Raw genomic sequence first — 25608 nt, forward strand, 5'->3', positions numbered from 1 at the left:
CTCTAATCTGCCGCCCCCTGCATTTTATTATTAACCCCTAATCTGCCACTCCGGACACCGCCGCAACCTACATTATACCTATGAACCCCTAATCTGCTGCCCACAACATCGCCGACACCTATATTATATTTATTAACCCCTAATCTGCCCCCTCAATGTCGCCGCTACCTTACATACACTTATTAACCCCTAATCTGCCGACCGGACCTCGCCGCCACTATAATAAATGTATTAACCCCTAAACCACTGCACTCCCGCCTCAAAAACCCTATAATAAATAGTATTAACCCCTAATCTGCCCTCCCTAACATTGGTGACACCTAACTTCAAGTATTAACCCCTAATCTGCCGACCGGACCTCGCCGCTACTCTAATAAATGTATTAACCCCTAAAGCTAAGTCTAACCCTAACCCTAACACCCCCCTAAATTAAATATAATTTTAATCTAACTAAATAAATTAAATCTTATTAACTAAAGTATTCCTATTTAAAACTAAATACTTACCTGTAAAATAAACCCTAATATAGCTACAATATAACGAATAATTGTAGCTATTTTAGGATTTATATTTATTTTACAGGCAACTTTGTATTTATTTTAACTAGGTACAATAGCTATTAAATAGTTATTAACTATTTATTAGCTACCTAGTTAAAATAATTTCAAAATTACCTGTAAAATAAATCCTAACCTAAGTTACAATTAAACCGAACACTACACTATCAATAAATAAATTAAATCAATTAACTACAATTACCTACAATTAAATAAACTAATCTAAATTACAAAAAAAAAACACTAAATTACAAAAAATAAAGAAAGATTACAAGAATTTTAAGCTAATTACACCTAGTCTAAGCCCCCTAATAAAATAACAAAGCCCCCCAAAATAAAAAAAATCCCTACCCTAATCTAAATTAAAATAGTTAACAGCTCTATTACCTTACCAGCCCTTGAAAAGGGCTTTTTGCGGGGCATTCCCCAAATAAATCAGCTCTTTTGCCTGTAAAAAAAACACAATACCACCCCCCAACATTACAACCCACCACCCACATACCCCTACTCTAACCCAAACCCCCCTTAAATAAACCTAACACTACCCCCCTGAAGATCTCCCTACCTTGAGTCGTCTTCACTCTGCCGAGCAGTGATGGACCAAAAGAAGACATCCGGAGCAGCAGAAGTCTTCATCCTATCCGGGCAGAAGAGGACATCCGGACCAGTAGACATCTTCATCCAAGCGGCATCTTCTATCTTCATCCATCCGACGAGGAGCGGCTCCATCTTCAAAACCTCCAGCGTGGAACATTCTCTTCTACCGACGACTACCGACGAATGAAGGAAGTGACGTCATCCAAGATGGCGTCCCTCGAATTCCGATTGGCTGATAGGATTCTATCAGCCAATCGGAATTAAGGTAGGAAAAATCTGATTGGCTGATGGAATCAGCCAATCAGATTCAAGTTCAATCGGATTGGCTGATCCAATCAGCCAGTCAGATTGAGCTTGCATTCTATTGGCTGTTCCGATCAGTCCCTTTAAAGGAACCTTCATTCGTCGGTAGTCGTCGGTAGAAGAGGATGTTCCGCGCCGGAGGTCTTGAAGATGGAGCCGCTCCTCGTTGGATGGATGAAGATAGAAGATGCCGCTTGGATGAAGATGTTTGCCGGTCCGGATGTCCTCTTCTGCCCGGATAGGATGAAGACTTCTGCCACTCCGGATGTCTTCTTTTGGTCCATCGCTGCTCGGCAGAGTGAAGACGACTCAAGGTAGGGAGATCTTCAGGGGTGTAGTGTTAGGTTTATTTAAGGGGGGTTTGGGTTAGAGTAGGGGTATGTGGGTGGTGGGCTGTAATGTTGGGGGGTGGTATTGTGTTTTTTTTACAGGCAAAAGAGCTGATTTCTTTGGGGCATGCCCCGCAAAAAGCCCTTTTAAGGGCTGGTAAGGTAATAGAGCTGTTAACTATTTTAATTTAGATTAGGGTAGGGAATTTTTTTATTTTGGGGGGCTTTGTTATTTTATTAGGGGGCTTAGAGTAGGTGTAATTAGCTTAAAATTCTTGTAATCTTTTTTTATTTTTTGTAATTTAGTGGGGGGGGGTTTGTAGTTTAATTAATTGTAGGTAATTGTAGTTAATTGATTGAATTTATTTATTGATAGTGTAGTGTTAGGTTTAATTGTAACTTAGGTTAGGATTTATTTTACAGGTAATTTTGTAATTATTTTAACTAGGTAGCTATTAAATAGTTAATAACTATTTAATAGCTATTGTACCTAGTTAAAATAAATACAAAGTTGCCTGTAAAATAAATATAAATCCTAAAATAGCTACAATATCATTATTCGTTATATTGTAGCTATATTAGGGTTTATTTTACAGGTAAGTATTTATTTTTAAATAGGAATACTTTAGTTAATAAGATTTAATTTATTTAGTTGGATTAAAATTATATTTAACTTAGGGGGGGTTAGGGTTAGACGTAGCTTTAGGGGTTAATACATTTATTAGAGTAGAGGCGAGGTCCGGTCGGCAGATTAGGGGTTAATAAGTGTAGGTAAGGTAGCGGCGATGTTGGGGGGGGGCAGATTAGGGGTTAATAAATATTATGTAGGTGTCAACGATGTTAGGGGCAGCAGATTAGGGGTACATAGGGATAATGGAGGTGGTGGCGGTGTGCGGTCGGCAGATTAGGGGTTAAAAAATTTTATTAGAGTGGCGGCGATGTGGGGGCGCCTCGGTTTAGGGGTACATAGGTAGTTTATGGGTGTTAGTGTACTTTGGAGCACAGTAGTTAAGAGCTTTATAAACCGGCGTTAGCCCAGAAAGCTCTTAACTACTGACTTTTTTCTGCGGCTGGAGTCTTGTCGGTAGAGGGTCTACCACTCACTTCAGCCAAGACTTTAAATACCAGCGTTAGGAAGATCCCATTGAAAAGATAGGATACGCAAATGGCGTAAGGGGATCTGCGGTATGGAAAAGTCGCGGCTTGGAAGTGAGCGTTAGACCCTTTCCTGACTGACTCTAAATACCAGCGGGCGGTAAAAAGCAGCGTTAGGACCCCTTAACGCTGCTTTTGACGGCTAACGCAGAACTCTAAATCTAGGCGTGTGTTATTTCAGAATTGGCTGACAGTATTCCCATAAGGGAAGGGGTAAGCAGTAATCCTACATGTGATAGAAGGGTATTACTTGGACCTGTATGTTATGGGCTGAAAAAATGGTTGACACTGATAACATAATGTTTTTTTGTGCAAAACGTTTTTATGTTGGAGGACAATTTAACGTTTTTTGGGTACAAAAGTTTTTAACTTTTGATGGCACTGGAGGGTTCACATGGCTTTCTTTAATAATTGGGTATATGGAAACCCACATGGCTAGGTTCTAGACTGCTTTTCAACGGTTTTTACTAGGCAGTGAGACATCGCTGTAGATGGGCGGGGCCTAATTTTGCGCCTCAGATGCGCAGTTGAATTCCCAATGCAAGCAGCAAGCTCCAGCTCCGTTGGGCCTAGACTGAAGGATTTGGCCTAAACGAAGTGATAGAGTGAATTAGCAGACCCCTGAGGGCAGGTAGGTTGATTGTTTAATTCCATAAAGTTTTTGAGTAACATTTTTTTCCATTAAGGGTTAAGTATACCTTACTTGTGGTGCAATCTTAGCTGACAAGATAAGACACTTATATACTAAAATTGGGATAATTATAACATTTTAGAGCAGTTTTGGAAAAATTGTATGCTTTTTTTACTCTTAAAGGCGCAGTACCGTTTTTCATATTGTTGTTTTTTTCATTAAATAAAGTGTTTTAAAGCCCGTTTGTGGTCATTACTAGCATGTTTCAACATGTCTGACATTGAAGAAAGTCAATGTTCTATGTGTTAAGAAGCCATTGTGAAACCCCCACTTAAAATGTGTCCCTCATGTACTGAAAGGGCCTTACATTGCAAAGAACATATTTTAGCTGATAAAAGTATGTCTCAGGATGATTCTCAGTCAGAAGAGAATCAGGTTATGCCATCCAATTCTCCCCAAGTGTCACAACCTTTAACGCCCGCTCGAGCTACGCCTATTACTTCTAGCGCGTCTAATTCTTTCACCCTGCAAGATATGGCTGCAGTTATGTCTACTACCCTTACAAAGCTATTATCTAAACTGCCAGGTTTACAGGGTAAGCGCAGCAGCTCAGGTATTAGAGTAAATGCTGAGCCCTCTGATGCTTTATTGGCCATCTCCGATGTACCCTCACAGTGTTCTGATTTGGGGATGGGGGAATTACTGTCTGAGGGAGAGCTTTCAGACTCAGGAAAGATGTTCCCTTAAACAGACTCAGATGTGACGGCCTTTAAGTTTAAGCTTGAACATCTCCGCTTGTTACTCCGGGAGGTTTTAGTGACTCTGGATGATTGTGACCCTATTGTCATCCCACCAGAAAAATTGTGTAAAATGGATAAGTATCTAGAGGTCCCTAATTACACTAATGTGTTTCCAGTCCCTAGAAGAATTTCGGACATTGTTACCAAGGAATGGGATAGACCAGGCATTCCGTTCTCTCCCCCTCCTACTTTTAAGAAAATGTTTCCCATATCTGACACCATTCGGGATTCTTGGCAGACGGTCCCTAAGGTGGAGGGAGCAATTTCTACCCTGGCTAAGCGTACAACTATACCTATTGAGGACAGTTGGCTTTCAAAGATCCTATGGATAAAAAATTAGAGGGTCTTCTAAAGAAATTGTTTATTCATCAGGGTTTTCTTCTACAACCTATAGCGTGCATTGTGCCAGTAACTACTGTAGCAGCTTTTTGGTTTGAGGTTCTAGAGGAGTCTCTTGAGGTTGAGACCCCATTAGATGATATTTTGGATAGAATTAAGGCTCTCAAGCTAGCTAATTCTTTTATTACAGATGCCGCTTTTCAAATGGCTATATTAGCGGCAAAAGAATGCAGGCTTTGCCATTCTAGCGCGTAGAGCATTATGGCTTAAGTCTTGGTCCGCTGATGTGTCATCAAAATCCAAGCTTTTAGCTATTCCTTTTTAAAGGTAAGACCCTATTCGGGCCTGAACTAAAGGAGATCATTTCCGACATTACTGGAGGTAAAGGTCATGCCCTTCCTCAGGACAAGACGGTTAAAATGACGGCCAAACAGAATAATTTTCGTTCCTTTCGAAACTTTAAGGGTGGACCCTCTACTTCCTCCTCCGCCACAAAGCAGGAGGGGAATTTTGCACAATCCAAGTCAGTCTGGAGACCTAACCAGACCTGGAACAAAGGTTAACAGGCCAAGAAGCCCGCTGCTGCTACCAAGACAGCATGAAGGGGCAGCCCCCGATCCGGGATCGGATCTAGTAGGGGGCAGACTTTCTCTATTTGCTCAGGCTTGGGCAAGAGACATTCAGGATCCCTGGGCATTAGAAATCGCGACCCAGGGGTATCGATTAGAATTCAAGGATTCTCTCCCAAGAGGGAGATTTCATCTTTCACGTTTGTAGGTAGACCGGACAAAAAGAGAGGCGTTCTTACGCTGTGTAGAAGACCTATATACCATGGGTGTAATCTGCCCAATTCCAAAACTTGAACAGGTTCAGGGGTTTTACTCAAATCTGTTCGTGGTTCCCAAAAAAGAGGGAACCTTCAGACCAATTTTATATCTCAAATGCCTAAAGAAATTTCTCAGAGTCCCATCGTTCAAGATAGAGACCATACGAACAATTTTACTGATGATCCAGGAGGGTCAATATATGACCACCGTGGATTTGAAGGATGCGTATCTTCACATTCCTGTCCACAAAGATCATCACCAGGGTTGGCTACAGCCCCCAGAATCTTCACAAAGGTGCTAGGGTCCCTTCTGGCGGTTTCTAAGGCCGCGGGGCATAGCAGTGGCGCCCTATCTGGACAATATTTTGATTCAGGCATCAACTTACTATCTAGCCAAATCTCACACGAAAGTCGTGTTGGCTTTTCTAAGAACTCATGGGTGGAAGGTGAACATACAAAAGAGTTCACTAGTTCCACTGACAAGAGTTCCATTCCTAGGAACTCTGATAAACTCGGTAGACATGAAAAATTTTCTGACGGAGGTCAGAAAGTCAAAGATCCTAACTACTTGCCGAGCACTTCATTCCATTCCTCGGCCATCAGTGGCGCAGTGTATGGAGGCCATTGGGTTAATGGTATCAGCAATGGACATCGTTCCGCTTACATCTCAGACCACTGCAGCTGTGCATGCTCAGACAGTGGAATGGGGATTATGCGGATTTATCTCTTCGGATAAATCTGGATCTAGAGACCAGGGACCTCTTCTTTGGTGGTTGTCACAGGATCATCTGTCCCAGGGAATGTGCTTCCGCAGGCCAGCATGGGTCATAGTGACGACGGACGCCAGCCTCTTGGGCTGGGGTGCAGTCTGGAATTCCCTGAAGGCTCAGGGTGTTTGGACTCAGGAGGAGTCCCTACTACCAATAAATATTCTGGAACTGAGAGCAATATTCAACTCGCTTCCAGCGTGGACTCAGTTGACTTTGGCCAAATTCATAAGATTCCATTCGAACAATATCACGACTGTAGCATATATCAATCATCAAGGGAGAACAAAGAGTCCTCTAGCGATGACAGAGGTTTCCAAGATAATTCGATGGGCAGAGATGCACTCTTGCCATCTCTCAGCAATCTACATCCCAGGAGTGGAGAACTGGGAAGCGGATTTTCTAAGTCATCAGACTTTTCATCCGGGGGAGTGGAAGCTCCATCCGGAGGTGTTTGCGTCATTGATTCGTCAATGGGGCACACCGGAATTGAATCTGATGGCATCTTGTCAGAATGCCAAACTTCCTTGTTACGGATCCAGGTCAAGGGATCCCCAAGCAGTACTGATAGATGCTCTAGCAGTACCTTGGTCGTTCAACCTGGCTTATGTGTTTCCTCCCTTTCCTCTTCTGCCTCGTCTGATTGCCAGAATCAAACAGGAGAGGGCTTCGGTAATCTTGATAGCGCCTGCGTGGCCACGCAGGACTTGGTATGCAGATCTAGTGGAAATGTCATCTCTGCCACCGTGGAAACTGCCACTGAGACAGGACCTTCTCATTCAAGGTCCGTTCCAACATCCAAATCTAAATTCTCTGCAGCTGACTGCCTGGAGATTGAACGCTTGATTTTATCTAAGCGGGGAGTCGGTTATTGATACCTTGATTCGGTTATTGATACCTTGATTCAGGCTCGGAAGCCTGTCACTAGGAAAATTTACCATAAGATATGGCGTAAATATCTTTATTGGTGCGAATCCAAGGGCTACTCATGGAGTAGGGTTAGGATTCCTAGGATTTTGTCTTTTCTCCAAGAAGGATTGGAGAAGGGATTATCGGCTAGTTCCTTAAAGGGACAAATTTCTGCTTTGTCAATTTTACTACACAAGCGTCTGGCGGATGTCCCAGACGTTCAGTCCTTTTGTCAGGCTTTAGTCAGAATCAAGCCTGTTTTAAACCTGTTGTTCTGCCATGGAGTTTGAATTTAGTTCTAAATGTTCTTCAAGGGGTTCCGTTTGAACCTATGCATTCCATAGATATTAAGCTTTTATCTTGGAAAGTTTTGTTTTTAGTTGCTATCTCTTCTGCTCGAAGAGTTTCTGAGCTTTCTGCATTACAATGCGACTCGCCTTATCTTATATTCCATTCGGATAAGGTAGTTTTCCTTCTCTATGTTTTAATCCTTCTTCTAAGAAGGAGCGTCTGTTACATAATCTGGACGTGGTTCGTGCCTTGATGTTTTACTTACAAGCGACCAAGGATTTCCGTCAAACATCTTCTCTATTTGTTGTTTATTCTGGAAAGTGTAGGGGTCAAAAAGCTATGTCTACCTCTTTCTTTTTGGCTGAAAAGCATCATAAAAGCATGCTGGACAGCAGCCTCCTGAAAAGGTTACAGCTCACTCTACTAGAGCGGTGGCTTCCACATGGGCTTTTAAAAACGATGCTTCTGTTGAACAGATTTGTAAGGCTGCGACTTGGTCCTCCCTTCATACCTTTTCCAAATTTTCCAAATTTGATACTTTTGCTTCTTCTGAGGCTGTTTTGGGGAGAAAAGTTCTTTAGGCAGTGGTGCCTTCTTTTTAGGTATCTGTCTTGTCCCTCCCGTTCATCCGTGTCCTGTAGCTTTGGTATTGTATACCACAAGTAAGGATGAATCCATGAACTCGTCGTATCTAGTAGAAGAAAAGGAAATTTATGCTTATCTGATAAATTGATTTCTTCTACGATACGACGAGTCCACAGCCCTCCCTGTCATATTAGATAGATTTTTTTTATTTTTTTTCAGAACTTCAGTCACCTCTGCACCTTATAGCTTTTCTTTTCTCTTCCTATACCTTCGGTCGAATGACTGGGGGTGGAGAGAAGGGAGGAGCCATATATACAGCTCTGCTGTGGTGCTCTTTGCCACTTCCTGTTAGCAGGAGGATAATATCCCACAAGTAAGGATGAATCCGTGGACTCGTATCGTAGAAGAAATCAATTTATCAGGTAAGCATAAATTTCCTTTTTTTATAGGTAAGCACAAAAATACACTTATAAATATAACCCCCCCCCAAAAAAAAAATAATTGTTTTTCCTAAGACATGGAGAGTCCACAACGTCATTCCAATTACTAGTGGGAATATTCACTCCTGGCCAGCAGGAGGAGGCAAAGAGCACTTCAGCAGAGTTGCTAAGTGTCACTGCCCTTACCCATAACCCCCAGTCATTCTCTTTGCCTTTGTCAATAGAGGATGTGAAGTTGGTGTCTGAAGATGTTTTATTCCTTTAATGGGTACTTTTCCCTGCAAGAAAGGATTGGGGTTTAGCTGTGTCCACGTCAATCTCTTGAGTAAGAGTAGTGGTGGCTTTTAAGCAGTTAGAAAGTGGTGAGGTGGTCCTTGCTTTGTTTTCTAACATAATTGCTACCCTAGTTATAGAAAGCCAGAGTTGGTTACTCTGTTCTTTCTTTTTCTACAGGTCTCTGTAAGGAGTATGTGTCCTTTCACACCTTGTGAGTTGTCTTCCTACCCGACAGCTGGATTTGGAGGTCAATGCTTTTGTCTTCTAGGTCTGGGAGACTTGCTCTTGGGAAAATTATTTCTGCATTATTTATTTGGGACATATGTAATCATTGGTATAGGATTTTCTTAGGTCAGTGTGCAGACACTTGTGTATGTGTGGAGAGTATGGGGTTAATAGCTTCCCTTACTGTGTTTGGGACAATATTATTTATTAGATGAAAGTCTAAGTATTAAATTTTGGAGGAAGAAAATGCAACATCTTTTTCTCTCTGTCGGTATCTGAGAGATTATAAGAATCGCACGCTTTTTACTTTGCTGCACAGTTTCTTTTCCTGCAGGTCATGTGACTCCCTGCCCTTCCGTTTGAGATTCGGAGCGGCGTTATTTCTATGTGAGCTCATTTCTGTAATGGCTCATTTGACCGATCTGCAGGGGAGTTTGATGAACATTGGTGATGGCTCAGGTAAGGCACCTCAGGCTGGCTGAGGTGTAGAGGCGCATACTTTGTTTTTTTCCTGATTTTTCTGTTAGCATTTTTGCGCTCTGACAAAACTTTTTCCTTTTTAAAGTGACAGTAGTTATTTTTAAGTTATCTTTTATTCCGTTTCTTTTGGGGATTAATCCAAGCTATGGACTCTGAACAGGAGTGTGTTTCTCTTAATAAATGTTTACTGTGTTTGGAGGCCCAAATTGTTTTGCCTATGCAATTTTGTTCCTCATGTTTAGCCAGGACACTTAAGTTTAAAGGTCAATTACTGCCTTCTGAGCCTAATGTCTCCCAGGATGATGCTGTCCAGGAAATGCCACAGCTTTCTCCTCAAACATCCCAAGCCTCAATGGCTTCACATACAGTGCCCTGCGGTTCCTCTCAGCCTCCTGGAGGAGTGTATTTGCCAATAGATTTTGCTGCACATATATGTTCTGTGGTATCTGTGGCTTTATCTGCTTTTCCCATGATGGGGAAGCGCAAGAGGAAATCAAAACATTTTTCTGTTAGTAAGGTGTCTGTCCCAACTTCTGCTGCAAAAGTTGACCTCCCCCATAAGTCTGATAATGAGGATACCTTGGTAGCTTCTGAGGGTGAAATCTCAGATTCGGACAGTATAAATCTTTTGACTGATTCTGAAGAAGTAAGCTTCAGATTTAAGCTTGAACACCTTTGTTAACTTCTAAATGAGGTACTAGCTACTTTGGACGACTCCGACTCTCCGGTCTTTGTCAACCCTAAAAAATCTAGTAAGATTAATAAATACTATGATGTTCCATCTGCCGTGGAAGTATTTCATGTCCTAGACCGTGTGTAGGAGATCATTTCTCAGGAATGGGATAAGCCAGGGGTTCCCTTTTCCCCTTCTCCCGTTTTTAAGAAGATGTTTCCTGTTGCCGATTCCATTAGGGACTCATGGCACACTGTGCCTAAAGTGGAAGGAGCTATTTCCACTTTGGCCAAGAGAACCACGATTCCTATAGAGGATAGCTGTTCCTTTAAGGATCCCATGGATAAAAAGCTGGAGGCTTATTTAAAGAAAATGTATGTTCATCCGGGATTAGAATTGCAGCCTGCCGTTTTGTATTGCTATGGTAACAAGCGCAGCATCTTCCTGGTGTGACGCTTTGTCTGAGCTAATTTTAGAAGAGACTTTGTTAGAGGAGATCCAAGATAGGATCAAGGCTCTCAAGCTGATTAATTTCTTTATCTCTGATGCCAACATGCAAGTCATTAGACTGGGAGACAAAATGTCTGGTTTCACTGTTCTAGCTTGCAGGGCTCTGTGGGTAAAATCTTCGTCAGCTGATGTTACCTCCAAGTCCAAGCTCTTGATGCTACCTTTCGAGGGCAGTACCCTGTTTGGCACTGGTCTGGCGGCGATAATTTCTGAAATTACAAGTGGATATGGGTCTTTTCTGCCACAGAACAAGAAGAATAGACCTAAGGGACGTCAAAATTCAAATTTTTGTTCCTTTCATAACTTCAAGGGTCAAATGTCTTCCTTTTCCCCCTCCAAGCTGGAGCAGTCCAAGTCCTCTTGGAGACCCAATCAGACTTGGAATAAGGGGAAGCAGTCAAAGAAGCCTTCATCTGAGACTAGGTCAGCATGAAGGGTCCGCCCCCAGTCCAGTAGTGGTTCAAGAGGGGGCAGACTTTCCTTGTTTCGTCAAGCTTGGATACACAATGTCTCAGACCCTTGGGCTGTGGACATAGTATCTCAGGGTTACAAAATAGAATTCAAGACTTGTCCTCCCAGGGGTAGATTTCTTATCTCAAGATTATCTGCAGATCAGGTAAAAAGAAAGGCATTCTTAAGATCCGTTCAGGATCTTTCTTCCCTGGGAGGGATTGTTCCAGTTCCAGTAAAGGAACATTGTCTAGGATTCTCTCTGCATACTTTTTCTAAATTTTACAAATGTGATACTTTTGCCTCGGTTGAGGCTTCCTTTAGGAGAAAGGTTCTTCAAGCGGTGGTACCTTCGGGTATTGGTTTCCACTAGTAATTTGAATGACGTTGTGGACTCTCCATGTCTTAGGAAAGAAAACAAAATTTATGCTTACCTGATAAAGTTCTTTATTTCCAGACATGGAGACTCCACAACCCCACCCTTAATTAAGTTTTTTTTTGTTAAACCTCAGGCACCTTTACACCTTTGTGTTATCTTCTTTTTCCATTTCCCTTTGGCTCAATGACTTGGGGTTATGGGTAAGGGAAGTGACACTTAACAGCTGGGGTGCTATATGCCTCCTCCTGCTGGCCAGGAGTGAATATCCCACTAGTAATTGGAATGACATTGTGGACTCTCCATGTCCGGAAAGAAAGAAATTTATCAGGTAAGCATACATTTTGTTTTTGTGATTCAGACAGCACATACCATTAAAAAAGGTTCCAGTTTACTTCTAGTATCAAATTTGCTTTGTTCCCATGATATTCTGTGTTGAAGAGATACTTAGGGAGATACCTGCGGCCTTATATAGTGCTCCAGAAATGGCTCCTAAGCATACAGCCCTGCTTTTCAACAATAGATACCAAGAGAACGAAAAAATTTTTTATCTGAATCATGAAAGATACATTTTGAGTTTCATATCCATTTAAGAGTTGACCTGTGTCAATATGTATTGTTGCAAAATGCTTGTGCGCTTTTATGGTATATACGTTTTAATCTTGCTGTAAGTCTCTTCGGCTGAGGCTGTTCTGTATCACCTTTGTATGAAAAGTTTGTATTTAGAATACTTCTAAATCTAATATATATATTTAAAATAAATATATTTTTTTTGTAAATTCACTAAACTATAACAAAGTGATTACTAAATAGTAAAAACTGATAATAATATAAGTTTCTGATGAGAAAAATCATTTCAAGCTAAAATACAAACATTGATTCCAATTGATACAGCGCAACTCTAGCTATCATATTTATAATTTATACCAGAATTTATTTCAAGAAAAGAAGGTAGAATATTTAGCCACGTTCTCTGCTTCACTCTTTCTCTCTGTTCAAGATCAGCCATCATTCAAGAGAAGAAAAAGGTGTAGAAAGTTACTGGTTCTTCCTGTTTTATGCCCTATTCACTAGGGTGTGGGCTGGTATTTGCCAATCAAAGGCTACATAAGAGCGTCTTTAGACTAGGCCAAAAGCCTCGCCTAGACCACAAAGGAACATAAAATAGGTCTAAATTCCCTGCAAGTTATGACACCATATTTAGCCGCATATTAAGGGTAAACCGTGTAAGCTCACCTGAAAGCAAACCCCATAGGTGAGACCTCCTCTAGTACATTTATGTATACTCCGTTATAATGTGCACCCAGATACCTTTGTCACTGCAACCTACACATATCAAATGTGAACTCGGGTGCGATCCTTTAACCCTTGGTGTCCTAAATATAAAAAAATTAACTTCAAGGTTTAAGAGAAGAAAGTGAAAATGTGGTGCTCACCTTGATGAAAAACATAGGTAAATATTAAAATGTAGCCCTGTGAATTCACTAGAGACCGATCTACTATCACTATTAAAAGCCTAACTTAACCAGAGCCAATCAGGTATTAGTATAAAAGCAAATGCTGCGTTCAGCCCGACCTGAAATAACCCGCCAATAGCTTAAAACTCCTCTTTAAAGGGACATGAGAGCCAAAAACTTTCTTTCATGATTTGGACAGTGCATACAATTATATACAACTTTCCAATTTACTTCTATTATCTATATCGCTTTATTCTTTTGGTATCCATTGTTGAAAAGTATAGGCTAATGAGCAGCAATGCATTACTGGGAGGTAAGTGCTGATTGGTCGCTGTATTTCTCTTGTCTTTGGCTATCTTGATGTATTCAGCTAGCCTCCTAGTAGTGCATTCTTGATCTTCAGCAAAAGACACAGAGAATTAAGCAAATTTGAAGATAGAAGTCAATTAAAAAGTTGTTTACAATTTCATGTCCCTTTAAGTAGGGATGAGGATAGCAGCAGTAACAGCCAATCATGGTTTACTGATGCTCTGGCATATCTGTCCATCAGTCTATAACCTAACAGCGCTTACGGTTTATTTTCTGTAACTTAAAGGGACACTGAACCCAAATTTTTTCTTTTGTAATTCAGAAAGAGCATGCAATTTTAAGCAACTTTCTAATTTGCTCCTATTATCAATTTTTCTTCATTCTCTTGCTATCTTTATTTGAAAAAGAAGGCATCTAAGCTTTTTTTGGTTTCAGTACTCTGGACAGCACTTTTTTATTGGTGGATGAATTTATCCACCAATCAGCAAGGACAACCCAGGTTGTTCACCAAAAATGGGCCGGCATCTAAACTTACATTTGTGCATTTCAAATAAAGATACCAAGAGAATGAAGAAAATTTGATAATAGGAGTAAATTAGAAAGTTGCTTAAAATTTCATGCTCAATCTGAATCACGAAAGAAAAAATTTGGGTACAGTGTCCCTTTAAGGCCAATATTGTAAACTTCTTGTAATTTATCATCTTACTTGGTCTGTTTGATATAGCAGCATAAATATATGAATTATTGTAAGATAAGTTCTACTTATGTAAAATATGATCAGTTTAAAGTGACATTCTACTGCAAAAATGTGTGCATGGTTAACTATGTGCTTAACCCTACTCACTGGTGTTAAAGGGACAGTCTACTCCCGAATTGTTATTGTTTAAAAAGACAATCACTTTATTACCCATTACCCAATTTTGCACAACCAACTCGGTTATAATAATATACTTTTTACCTCTGTAATTACCTTGTATCTAAGCCTCTGCAGACTGACCCCTTATTTCAGTGCCCTCTGATAAGTTACTCCACTGGCGTGAGCACAATGTTAACTATATGGCACACATAAACACCCTCTAGCTGTGAAAACCTGTTAAATTCATTAAGATAAGCGGCAGCCTTCAAGGGCTTAGAAATTAGCATATGAGAATAACTAGGTTTAGTTTTTAACTAAGAATACCAAGAGAACAAAACAAATTTGATGATAGAAGTGATTTGGAAAGTTCCTTAAAATTGCATGCCCTTTCTGAATTATGATATTTAATTTTGACTAGACTGTCCCTTTAAATATGCAGCTAAAGTCTTGCAAGTGAGACAGAGCACATTGAGCTCCTGAACAGGATGTGACTGCTGATTGGTGGTTACATGTGTTTGTTGTCCTCTGTTGGGTTTAACAAAGGGAAATAAGTGCACAATTAAGATGCTCTAGTAAATTAGTGTTTTGTTTTTGCATCCGAATGCCGCTATACATGCGATTGTACAATATTCTTTACCAGAGCGACAAAACACATTGACAATTAAAAATGTACAGTTCTTAGGCAGCCAGTGGGTTAAATATCAATCTGACTACAGAGGCAAGAACTCATCCTACATGATAACCTTTATACATTCCTTTTTTTTTTTTGTTTATTTCTAGAATTTCCATAAAAGAGGAAACACCCATAAAGACATGGAGTACTCCAGGTAAGTGCACAGTGCTCTTGTTGTCTACCTCCAGCAGCTATACTGTTGTATTGTTTGTGTGCGCCATATAATCTACCTCCAGCAGTACTGTTGTATTGTTTGTGCGCGCCGTATAATCTACCTCCAGCAGTCCTGTTGTATTGTTTTTGTGTGCCATATAATCTACCTCCAGCAGTCCTGTTGTATTGTTTTTGTGTGCCGTATAATCTACCTCCAGCAGTACTGTTGTATTGTTTTTGTGCGCCATATAATCTACCTCCAACAGTACTGTTGTATTGTTGTTGTGTGCCATATAATCTTCTTCCAGCAGTTCTGTTGTATTGTTTGTGTGTGCCATATAATCTACCTCCAGCAGTCCTGTTGTATTGTTTTGTGTGCCGTATAATCTACCTCCAGCAGTACTGTTGTATTGTTTTTGTGTGCCATATAATCTTCCTCCAGCAGTCCTGTTGTATTGTTTGTGTGCGCCATATAATCTACCTCCAGCAGTCCTGTTGTATTGTTTGTGTGCGCCATATAATCTTCCTCCAGCAGTCCTGTTGTATTGTTTTTGTGTGCCATATAATCTTTCTCCAGCAGTCCTGTTGTATTGTTTTTGTGTGCCATATAATCTTCCTCCAGCAGTCCTGTTGTATTGTTTTTGTGTGCCATATAATCTTCCTCCAGCAGCCCTGTTGTATTGTTTTTGTGTGCCATATAATCTACCTCCAGCAGTACTGTTGTATTGTTTGTGTGCGCCATATAATCTACCTCCAGCAGTCCTGTTGTATTGTTTGTGTGCGCCATATAATCTTCCTCCAGCAGTCCTGTTGTATTGTTTTTGTGTGCCATATAATCTTTCTCCAGCAGTCCTGTTGTATTGTTTTTGTGTGCCATATAATCTTCCTCCAGCAGTCCTGTTGTATTGTTTTTGTGCGCCATATCATCTACCTCCAGCAGTACTGTTGTATTGTTTTTGTGTGCCGTATAATCTTCCTCCAGCAGTCCTGTTGTATTGTTTTTGTGTGCCATATAATCTTCCTCCAGCAGTCCTGTTGTATTGTTTTTGTGTGCCATATAATCTACCTCCAGCAGTCCTGTTGTATTGTTGTTGTGTGCCATATAATCTACCTCCAGCAGTACTGTTGTATTGTTTTTGTGCGCTATATAATCTTCCTCCAGCAGTCCTGTTGTATTGTTTTTGTGTGCTATATAATCTTCCTCCAGCAGTCCTGTTGTATTGTTTTTGTGTGCGCCGTATAATCTACCTCCAGCAGTCCTGTTGTATTGTTTTTGTGTGCCGTATAATCTACCTCCAGCAGCCCTGTTGAATTGTTTTTGTGTGCCATATAATCTACCTCCAGCAGTCCTGTTGTATTGTTTTTGTGTGCCATATAATCTACCTCCAGCAGTCCTGTTGTATTGTTTTTGTGTGCCATATAATCTTCCTCCAGCAGTCCTGTTGTATTGTTTCTTTCATGTAATTAGCAAGAGTCCATGAGCTAGTGACGTATGGGATATACATTCCTACCAGGAGGGGCAAAGTTTCCCAAACCTTAAAATGCCTATAAATACACCCCTCACCACACCCACAATTCAGTTTTACAAACTTTGCCTCCTATGGAGGTGGTGAAGTAAGTTTGTGCTAGATTCTACGTTGATATGCGCTCCGCAGCAGGTTGGAGCCCGGTTTTCCTCTCAACGTGCAGTGAATGTCAGAGGGATGTGAGGAGAGTATTGCCTATTTTGAATGCAGTGATCTCCTTCTACGGGGTCTATTTCATAGGTTCTCTGTTATCGGTCGTAGAGATTCATCTCTTACCTCCCTTTTCAGATCGACGATATACTCTTATTTATATACCATTACCTCTGCTGATTTTCGTTTCAGTACTGGTTTGGCTTTCTACAAACATGTAGATGAGTGTCCTGGGGTAAGTAAGTCTTATTTTCTGTGACACTCTAAGCTATGGTTGGGCACTTTGTTTATAAAGTTCTAAATATATGTATTCAAACATTTATTTGCCTTGACTCAGGATGTTCAACATTCCTTATTTTCAGACAGTCAGTTTCATATTTGGGATAATGCACTTGAATCAATTATTTTTCTTACCTTAAAAATTTGACTTTTTTTCCCTGTGGGCTGTTAGGCTCGCGGGGGCTGAAAATGCTTCATTTTATTGCGTCATTCTTGGCGCGGACTTTTTTGGCGCAAAAAATCTTTTCCGTTTCCGGCGTCATACGTGTCACCGGAAGTTGCGTCATTTTTGACGTTCTTTTGCGCCAAAGATGTCGGCGTTCCGAATGTGGCGTCATTTTTGGCGCCAAAAAGCATTTAGGCGCCAAATAATGTGGGCGTCTTATTTGGCGCTAAAAAATATGGGCGTCGCTTTTGTCTCCACATTATTTAAGTCTCATTTTTTCTTTGCTTCTGGTTGCTAGAAGCTTGTTCATTGGCATTTTTTCCCATTCCTGAAACTGTCATTTAAGGAATTTGATCAATTTTGCTTTATATGTTGTTTTTTCTCTTACATATTGCAAGATGTCTCACGTTGCATCTGAGTCAGAAGATACTTCAGGAAAATCGCTGTCTGGTGCTGGAACTACCAAAGCTAAGTGTATCTGCTGTAAACTTTTGGTAGCTATTCCTCCAGCTGTTGTTTGTATTAATTGTCATGACAAACTTGTTAATGCAGATAATATTTCCTTTAGTAATGTACCATTACCTGTTGCAGTTCCATCAACATCTAATGTTCAGAATGTTCCTGATAACATAAGAGATTTTGTTTCTGAATCCATCAAGAAGGCTATGTCTGTTATTCCTCCTTCTAGTAAAGAGGATTCTGTCTCAGAGATTGATGCTGATAAATCTTCATATTTATTTAAAATGGAATTTATTCGTTCTTTACTTAAAAAAGTACTAATTGCTTTAGAAATTGAGGATTGTGGTCCTCTTGATACTTTCTGAAGTAATTTTTAGAGAATCGGATAAATTGGGTAATTCTTTTACTCCTTCTAAACGTTTTAAGCAATTATATCCTGTGCCGTCTGACAGATTAGAATTTTGGGACAAAATCCCTAGAGTTGATGGGGCTATTTCTACCCTTGCTAAACGTACTACTATTCCTACGTCAGATGGTACTTCGTTTAAGGATCCTTTAGATAGGAAAATTGAATCCTTTCTAAGAAAAGCTTATCTGTGTTCAGGTAATCTTCTTAGACCTGCTATATCATTGGCTGATGTTGCTGCAGCTTCAACTTTTTGGTTGGAAACTTTAGCGCAACAAGTAACAGATCATGATTCTCATAATATTATTATTCTTCTTCAACATGCTAATAATTTTATCTGTGATGCCATTTTTGATATTATCAGAGTTGATGTCAGGTTTATGTCTCTAGCTATTTTAGCTAGAAGAGCTTTATGGCTTAAAACTTGGAATGCTGATATGGCTTCTAAATCGACTCTACTTTCCATTTCTTTCCAGGGTAACAAATTATTTGGTTCTCAGTTGGATTCTATTATCTCAACTGTTACTGGTGGGAAAGGAACTTTTTTACCACAGGATAAAAAATCTAAGGGTAAAAACAGGGCTAATAATCGTTTTCGTTCCTTTCGTTTCAACAAAGAACAAAAGCCTGATCCTTCATCCTCAGGAGCAGTTTCAGTTTGGAAACCATCTCCAGTCTGGAATAAATCCAAGCCTTCTAGAAAAGCAAAGCCAGTTTCTAAGTCCACATGAAGGTGCGGCCCTCATTCCAGCTCAGCTGGTAGGGGGCAGGTTACGTTTTTTCAAAGAAATTTGGATCAATTCTGTTCACAATCTTTGGATTCAGAACATTGTTTCAGAAGGGTACAGAATTGGTTTCAAGATGAGACCTCCTGCAAAGAGATTTTTTCTTTCCCGTGTCCCAGTAAATCCAGTGAAAGCTCAAGCATTTCTGAATTGTGTTTCAGATCTAGAGTTGGCTGGAGTAATTATGCCAGTTCCAGTTCTGGAACAGGGGATGGGGTTTTATTCAAATCTCTTCATTGTACCAAAGAAGGAGAATTCCTTCAGACCAGTTCTGGATCTAAAAATATTGAATCGTTATGTAAGGATACCAACGTTCAAAATGGTAACTGTAAGGACTATCTTGCCTTTTGTTCAGCAAGGGCATTATATGTCCACAATAGATTTACAGGATGCATATCTGCATATTCCGATTCATCCAGATCATTATCAGTTCCTGAGATTCTCTTTTCTGGACAAGCATTACCAGTTTGTGGCTCTGCCGTTTGGCCTAGCTACAGCTCCAAGAATTTTTACAAAGGTTCTCGGTGCCCTTCTGTCTGTAATCAGAGAACAGGGTATTGTGGTTTTTCCTTATTTGGACGATATCTTGGTACTTGCTCAGTCTTTACATTTAGCAGAATCTCATACGAATCGACTTGTGTTGTTTCTTCAAGATCATGGTTGGAGGATCAATTCACTAAAAAGTTCATTGATTCCTCAGACAAGGGTAACCTTTCTGGGTTTCCAGATAGATTCAGTGTCCATGACTCTGTCTTTGACAGACAAGAGACGTCTAAAATTGATTTCAGCTTGTCGAAACCTTCAGTCACAATCATTCCCTTCGGTAGCCTTATGCATGGAAATTCTAGGTCTTATGACTGCTGCATCGGACGCGATCCCCTTTGCTCATTTTCACATGCGACCTCTTCAGCTTTGTATGCTGAATCAATGGTGCAGGGATTACACAAAGATATCTCAATTAATATCTTTAAAACCGATTGTTCAACACTCTCTAACGTGGTGGACAGATCACCATCGTTTAATTCAGGGGGCTTCTTTTGTGCTTCCGACCTGGACTGTAATTTCAACAGATGCAAGTCTCACAGGTTGGGGAGCTGTGTGGGGATCTCTGACGGCACAAGGAGTTTGGGAATCTCAGGAGGTGAGATTACCGATCAATATTTTGGAACTCCGTGCAATTTTCAGAGCTCTTCAGTCTTGGCCTCTTCTGAAGAGAGAATCGTTCATTTGTTTTCAGACAGACAATGTCACAACTGTGGCATACATCAATCATCAAGGAGGGACTCACAGTCCTCTGGCTATGAAAGAAGTATCTCGAATTCTGGTTTGGGCGGAATCCAGCTCCTGTCTAATCTCTGCGGTTCATATCCCAGGTATAGACAATTGAGAAGCGGATTATCTCAGTCGCCAAACGTTGCATCCGGGCGAATGGTCTCTTCACTCAGAGGTATTTCTTCAGATTGTTCAAATGTGGGAGCTTCCAGAAATAGATCTGATGGCGTCTCATCTAAACAAGAAACTTCCCAGGGATCTGTCCAGATCCCGGGATCCTCAGGCAGAAGCAGTGGATGCATTATCACTTCCTTGGAAGTATCATCCTGCCTATATCTTTCCGCCTCTAGTTCCTCTTCCAAGAGTAATCTCCAAGATTCTGAAGGAATGCTCGTTTGTTCTGCTGATAGCTCCGGCATGGCCTCACAGGTTTTGGTATGCGGATCTTGTCCGGATGGCCTCTTGCCATCCGTGGACTCTTCCGCTAAGATCAGACCTTCTGTCGCAAGGTCCTTTTTTCCATCAGGATCTCAAATCCTTAAATTTAAAGGTATGGAGATTGAACGCTTGATTCTTGGTCAAAGAGGTTTCTCTGACTCTGTGATTAATACTATGTTACAGGCTCGTAAATCTGTATCCAGAGAGATATATTATAGAGTCTGGAAGACTAATATTTCTTGGTGTCTTTCTCATCATTTTTCTTGGCATTCTTTTAGAATTCCGAGAATTTTACAGTTTCTTCAGGATGGTTTAGATAAAGGTTTATCCGCAAGTTCTTTGAAAGGACAAATCTCTGCTCTTTCTGTTCTTTTTCACAGAAAGATTGCTAATCTTCCTGATATTCATTGTTTTGTACAAGCTTTGGTTCGTATAAAACCTGTCATTAAGTCAATTTCTCCTCCTTGGAGTTTGAATTTGGTTCTGGGGGCTCTTCAAGCTCCTCCGTTTGAACCTATGCATTCATTGGACATTAAATTACTTTCTTGGAAAGTTTTGTTCCTTTTGGCGATCTCTTCTGCCAGAAGAGTCTCTGAATTATCTGCTCTTTCTTGTGAGTCTCCTTTTCTGATTTTTCATCAGGATAAGGCGGTGTTGCGAACTTCTTTTGAATTTTTACCTAAAGTTGTGAATTCCAACAACATTAGTAGAGAAATTGTGGTTCCTTCATTATGTCCTAATCCTAAGAATTCTAAGGAGAAATCGTTGCATTCTTTGGATGTTGTTAGAGCTTTGAAATATTATGTTGAAGCTACTAAGTCTTTCCGAAAGACTTCTAGTCTATTTGTTATCTTTTCCGGTTCTAGAAAAGGCCAGAAAGCTTCTGCCATTTCTTTGGCATCTTGGTTGAAATCTTTAATTCATCATGCCTATGTCGAGTCGGGTAAAACTCCGCCTCAAAGGATTACAGCTCATTCTACTAGGTCAGTTTCTACTTCCTGGGCGTTTAGGAATGAAGCTTCGGTTGATCAGATTTGCAAAGCAGCAACTTGGTCCTCTTTGCATACTTTTACTAAATTCTACCATTTTGATGTATTTTCTTCTTCTGAAGCAGTTTTTGGTAGAAAAGTACTTCAGGCAGCGGTTTCAGTTTGAATCTTCTGTTTATGTTTTTCATTACACTTTATTTTGGGTGTGGATTATTTTCAGCAGGAATTGGCTGTCTTTATTTTATCCCTCCCTCTCTAGTGACTCTTGCGTGGAAAGATCCACATCTTGGGTAGTCATTATCCCATACGTCACTAGCTCATGGACTCTTGCTAATTACATGAAAGAAAACATAATTTATGTAAGAACTACCTGATAAATTCATTTCTTTCATATTAGCAAGAGTCCATGAGGCCCGCCCTTTTTTGTGGTGGTTATGATTTTTTTGTATAAAGCACAATTATTCCAATTCCTTATTTTATATGCTTTCGCACTTTTTTCTTATCACCCCACTTCTTGGCTATTCGTTTAAACTGAATTGTGGGTGTGGTGAGGGGTGTATTTATAGGCATTTTAAGGTTTGGGAAACTTTGCCCCTCCTGGTAGGAATGTATATCCCATACGTCACTAGCTCATGGACTCTTGCTAATATGAAAGAAATGAATTTATCAGGTAAGTTCTTACATAAATTATGTTTTTTGTGTGCCGTATAATCTACCTCCAGCAGTACTGTTGTATTGTTTTTGTGTGCCGTATAATCTACCTCCAGCAGTACTGTTGTATTGTTTTTGTGCGCCATATAATCTACCTCCAGCAGTACTGTTGTATTGTTTTTGTGTGCCGTATAATCTACCTCCAGCAGTACTGTTGTATTGTTTTTGTGCGCCATATAATCTACCTCCAGCAGTACTGTTGTATTGTTTTTGTGCGCCATATAATCTACCTCCAGCAGTACTGTTGTATTGTTTTTGTGTGCCATATAATCTACCTCCAGCAGTACTGTTGTATTGTTTTTGTGTGCCATATAATCTACCTCCAGCAGTCCTGTTGTATTGTTTTTGTGTGCCATATAATCTACCTCCAGCAGTCCTGTTGTATTGTTTTTGTGCGCCATATCATCTACCTCCAGCAGTCCTGATGTATTGTTTTTGTGTGCCATATAATCTACCTCCAGCAGTCCTGTTGTATTGTTTTTGTGTGCCATATAATCTACCTCCAGCAGTCCTGTTGTATTGTTTGTGTGCCATATAATCTTCCTCCAGCAGTCCTGTTGTATTGTTTTTGTGTGCCATATAATCTACCTCCAGCAGTACTGTTGTATTGTTTTTGTGCGCCATATAATCTACCTCCAGCAGTACTGTTGTATTGTTTTTGTGTGCCATATAATCTACCTCCAGCAGTCCTGTTGTATTGTTTTTGTGTGCCATATAATCTACCTCCAGCAGTCCTGTTGTATTGTTTGTGTGCGCCGTATAATCTACCTCCAGCAGTCCTGTTGTATTGTTGTTGTGTGCCATATAATCTACCTCCAGCAGTCCTGTTGTATTGTTTTTGTGTGCCATATAATCTACATCCAGCAGTCCTGTTGTATTGTTTTTGTGTGCCGTATAATCTACCTCCAGCAGTCCTGTTGTATTGTTTTTGTGTGCCATATTATCTTCCTCCAGCAGTCCTGTTGTATTGTTTTTGTGCGTCATATAATCTACCTCCAGCAGTCCTGTTGTATTGTTTTTGTGTGCCGTATAATCTTCCTCCAGCAGTCCTGTTGTATTGTTTTTGTGTGCCGTATAATCTACCTCCAGCAGTCCTGTTGTATTGTTGTTGTGTGCCATATAATCTACCTCCAGCAGTCCTGTTGTATTGTTTTTGTGTGCCATATAATCTACCTCCAGCAGTCCTGTTGTATTGTTTTTGTGTGCCGTATAATCTACCTCCAGCAGTCCTTTTGTATTGTTTTTGTGTGCCGTATAATCTACCTTCAGCAGTCCTGTTGTATTGTTTTTGTGTGCCGTATAATCTACCTCCAGCAGTCCTGTTGTATTGTTTTTGTGTGCCATATAATCTACCTCCAGCAGTCCTGTTGTATTGTTTTTGTGTGCCATATAATCTACCTCCAGCAGTCCTGTTGTATTGTTTTTGTGTGCCATATAATCTACCTCCAGCAGTCCTGTTGTATTGTTTGTGTGCGCCGTATAATCTACCTCCAGCAGTCCTGTTGTATTGTTGTTGTGTGCCATATAATCTACCTCCAGCAGTCCTGTTGTATTGTTTTTGTGTGCCATATAATCTACCTCCAGCAGTCCTGTTGTATTGTTTTTGTGTGCCGTATAATCTACCTCCAGCAGTCCTGTTGTATTGTTTTTGTGTGCCGTATAATCTACCTCCAGCAGTCCTTTTGTATTGTTTTTGTGCGCCATATAATCTACCTCCAGCAGTCCTGTTGTATTGTTTTTGTGTGCCATATAATATACCTCCAGCAGTCCTGTTGTATTGTTTGTGTGCCATATAATCTTCCTCCAGCAGTCCTGTTGTATTGTTTTTGTGTGCCGTATAATCTGCCTCCAGCAGTCCTGTTGTATTGTTTTTGTGTGCCGTATAATCTACCTCCAGCAGTCCTGTTGTATTGTTTTTGTGTGCCATATAATCTTCCTCCAGCAGTCCTGTTGTATTGTTTGTGTGCCATATAATCTTCCTCCAGCAGTCCTGTTGTATTGTTTTTGTGTGCCGTATAATCTACCTCCAGCAGTCCTGTTGTATTGTTTTTGTGTGCCATATAATCTTCCTCCAGCAGTCCTGTTGTATTGTTTGTGTGCCATATAATCTTCCTCCAGCAGTCCTGTTGTATTGTTTTTGTGTGCCGTATAATCTACCTCCAGCAGTACTGTTGTATTGTTTTTGTGCGTCATATAATCTACCTCCAGCAGTCCTGTTGTATTGTTTTTGTGTGCCATATAATCTGTTGTATTGTTTTTGTGTGCCATATAATCTACCTCCAGCAGTCCTGTTGTATTGTTTTTGTGCGCCATATAATCTACCTCCAGCAGTCCTGTTGTATTGTTTTTGTGCGCCATATAATCTACCTCCAGCACTCCTGTTGTATTGTTTTTTGTGCGCCATATCATCTACCTCCAGCAGTACTGATGTATTGTTTTTTTGTGCCATATAATCTACCTCCAGCAGTCCTGTTGTATTGTTTTTGTGCGCCATATCATCTACCTCCAGCAGTCCTGTTGTATTGTTTTTGTGTGCCATATAATCTTCCTCCAGCAGTCCTGTTGTATTGTTTTTGTGTGCCATATAATCTACCTCCAGCAGTCCTGTTGTATTGTTTTTGTGTGCCATATAATCTACCTCCAGCAGTCCTGTTGTATTGTTTTTGTGTGCCATATAATCTACCTCCAGCAGTCCTGTTGTATTGTTTTTGTTTGCCATATAATCTACCTCCAGCAGTCCTGTTGTATTGTTTTTGTGTGCCGTATAATCTACCTCCAGCAGTCCTTTTGTATTGTTTTTGTGTGCCGTATAATCTACCTCCAGCAGTCCTGTTGTATTGTTTTTGTGTGCCATATAATCTACCTCCAGCAGTCCTGTTGTATTGTATTTGTGTGCCATATAATCTACCTCCAGCAGTACTGTTGTATTGTTTTTGTGTGCCATATAATCTACCTTCAGCAGTCCTGTTGTATTGTTTTTGTGCGCCATATAATCTACCTCCAGCAGTCCTGTTGTATTGTTTTTGTGTGCTATGTAATCTACCTCCAGCAGTCCTCTTGTATTGTTTTTGTGTGCTATATAAACTACCTCCAGCAGTCCTGTTGTATTGTTTTTGTGCGCCATATAATCTACCGCTAGCAGTCCTGTTGTATTGTTTTTGTACGCCATATAATCTACCGCCAGCAGCCTTGTTGTATTATTTTTCTGCGCCAAATAATCTACCTCCAGCAGGCCTTTTGTATTGTTTTTGTGTACCCCCACCGATAGGAGACACCCTTCAAGTGTAGATAAATGGTTAGGGGTTCTAAAGCTTTTCTCTTAATCAATATCTGGGGAGCCAGATTTGTCAATAATTGAAGAGAATGATTGTCAAAGAATAAAGGTTGTTGCTTCCTAGGCAACTGAAGAATTAAGAGCCTCAGGTTTTGAAAAAGGTGCCTGAGAATTTGGGCACTGAAT

The 25608-nt window shown here is 40.4% G+C and overlaps 1 protein-coding gene across 1 annotated transcript in view; it reads left to right on the forward strand.

The window, feature by feature from the left end:
- LOC128656825 (cytosolic carboxypeptidase-like protein 5) overlaps window positions 1-25608 on the forward strand; it is a 602149-nt gene that overhangs the window by 495144 nt on the left and 81397 nt on the right. The window contains exon 13 of the mRNA XM_053710990.1: window positions 14922-14968. Coding sequence (XP_053566965.1) covers window positions 14922-14968 — 47 coding nt within the window. The remainder of the gene's footprint in view (window positions 1-14921; window positions 14969-25608) is intronic.

The sequence above is a fragment of the Bombina bombina genome, chromosome 4 (genome assembly GCF_027579735.1).
Source record: "Bombina bombina isolate aBomBom1 chromosome 4, aBomBom1.pri, whole genome shotgun sequence".
Taxonomy (NCBI): Eukaryota; Metazoa; Chordata; class Amphibia; order Anura; family Bombinatoridae; genus Bombina; species Bombina bombina.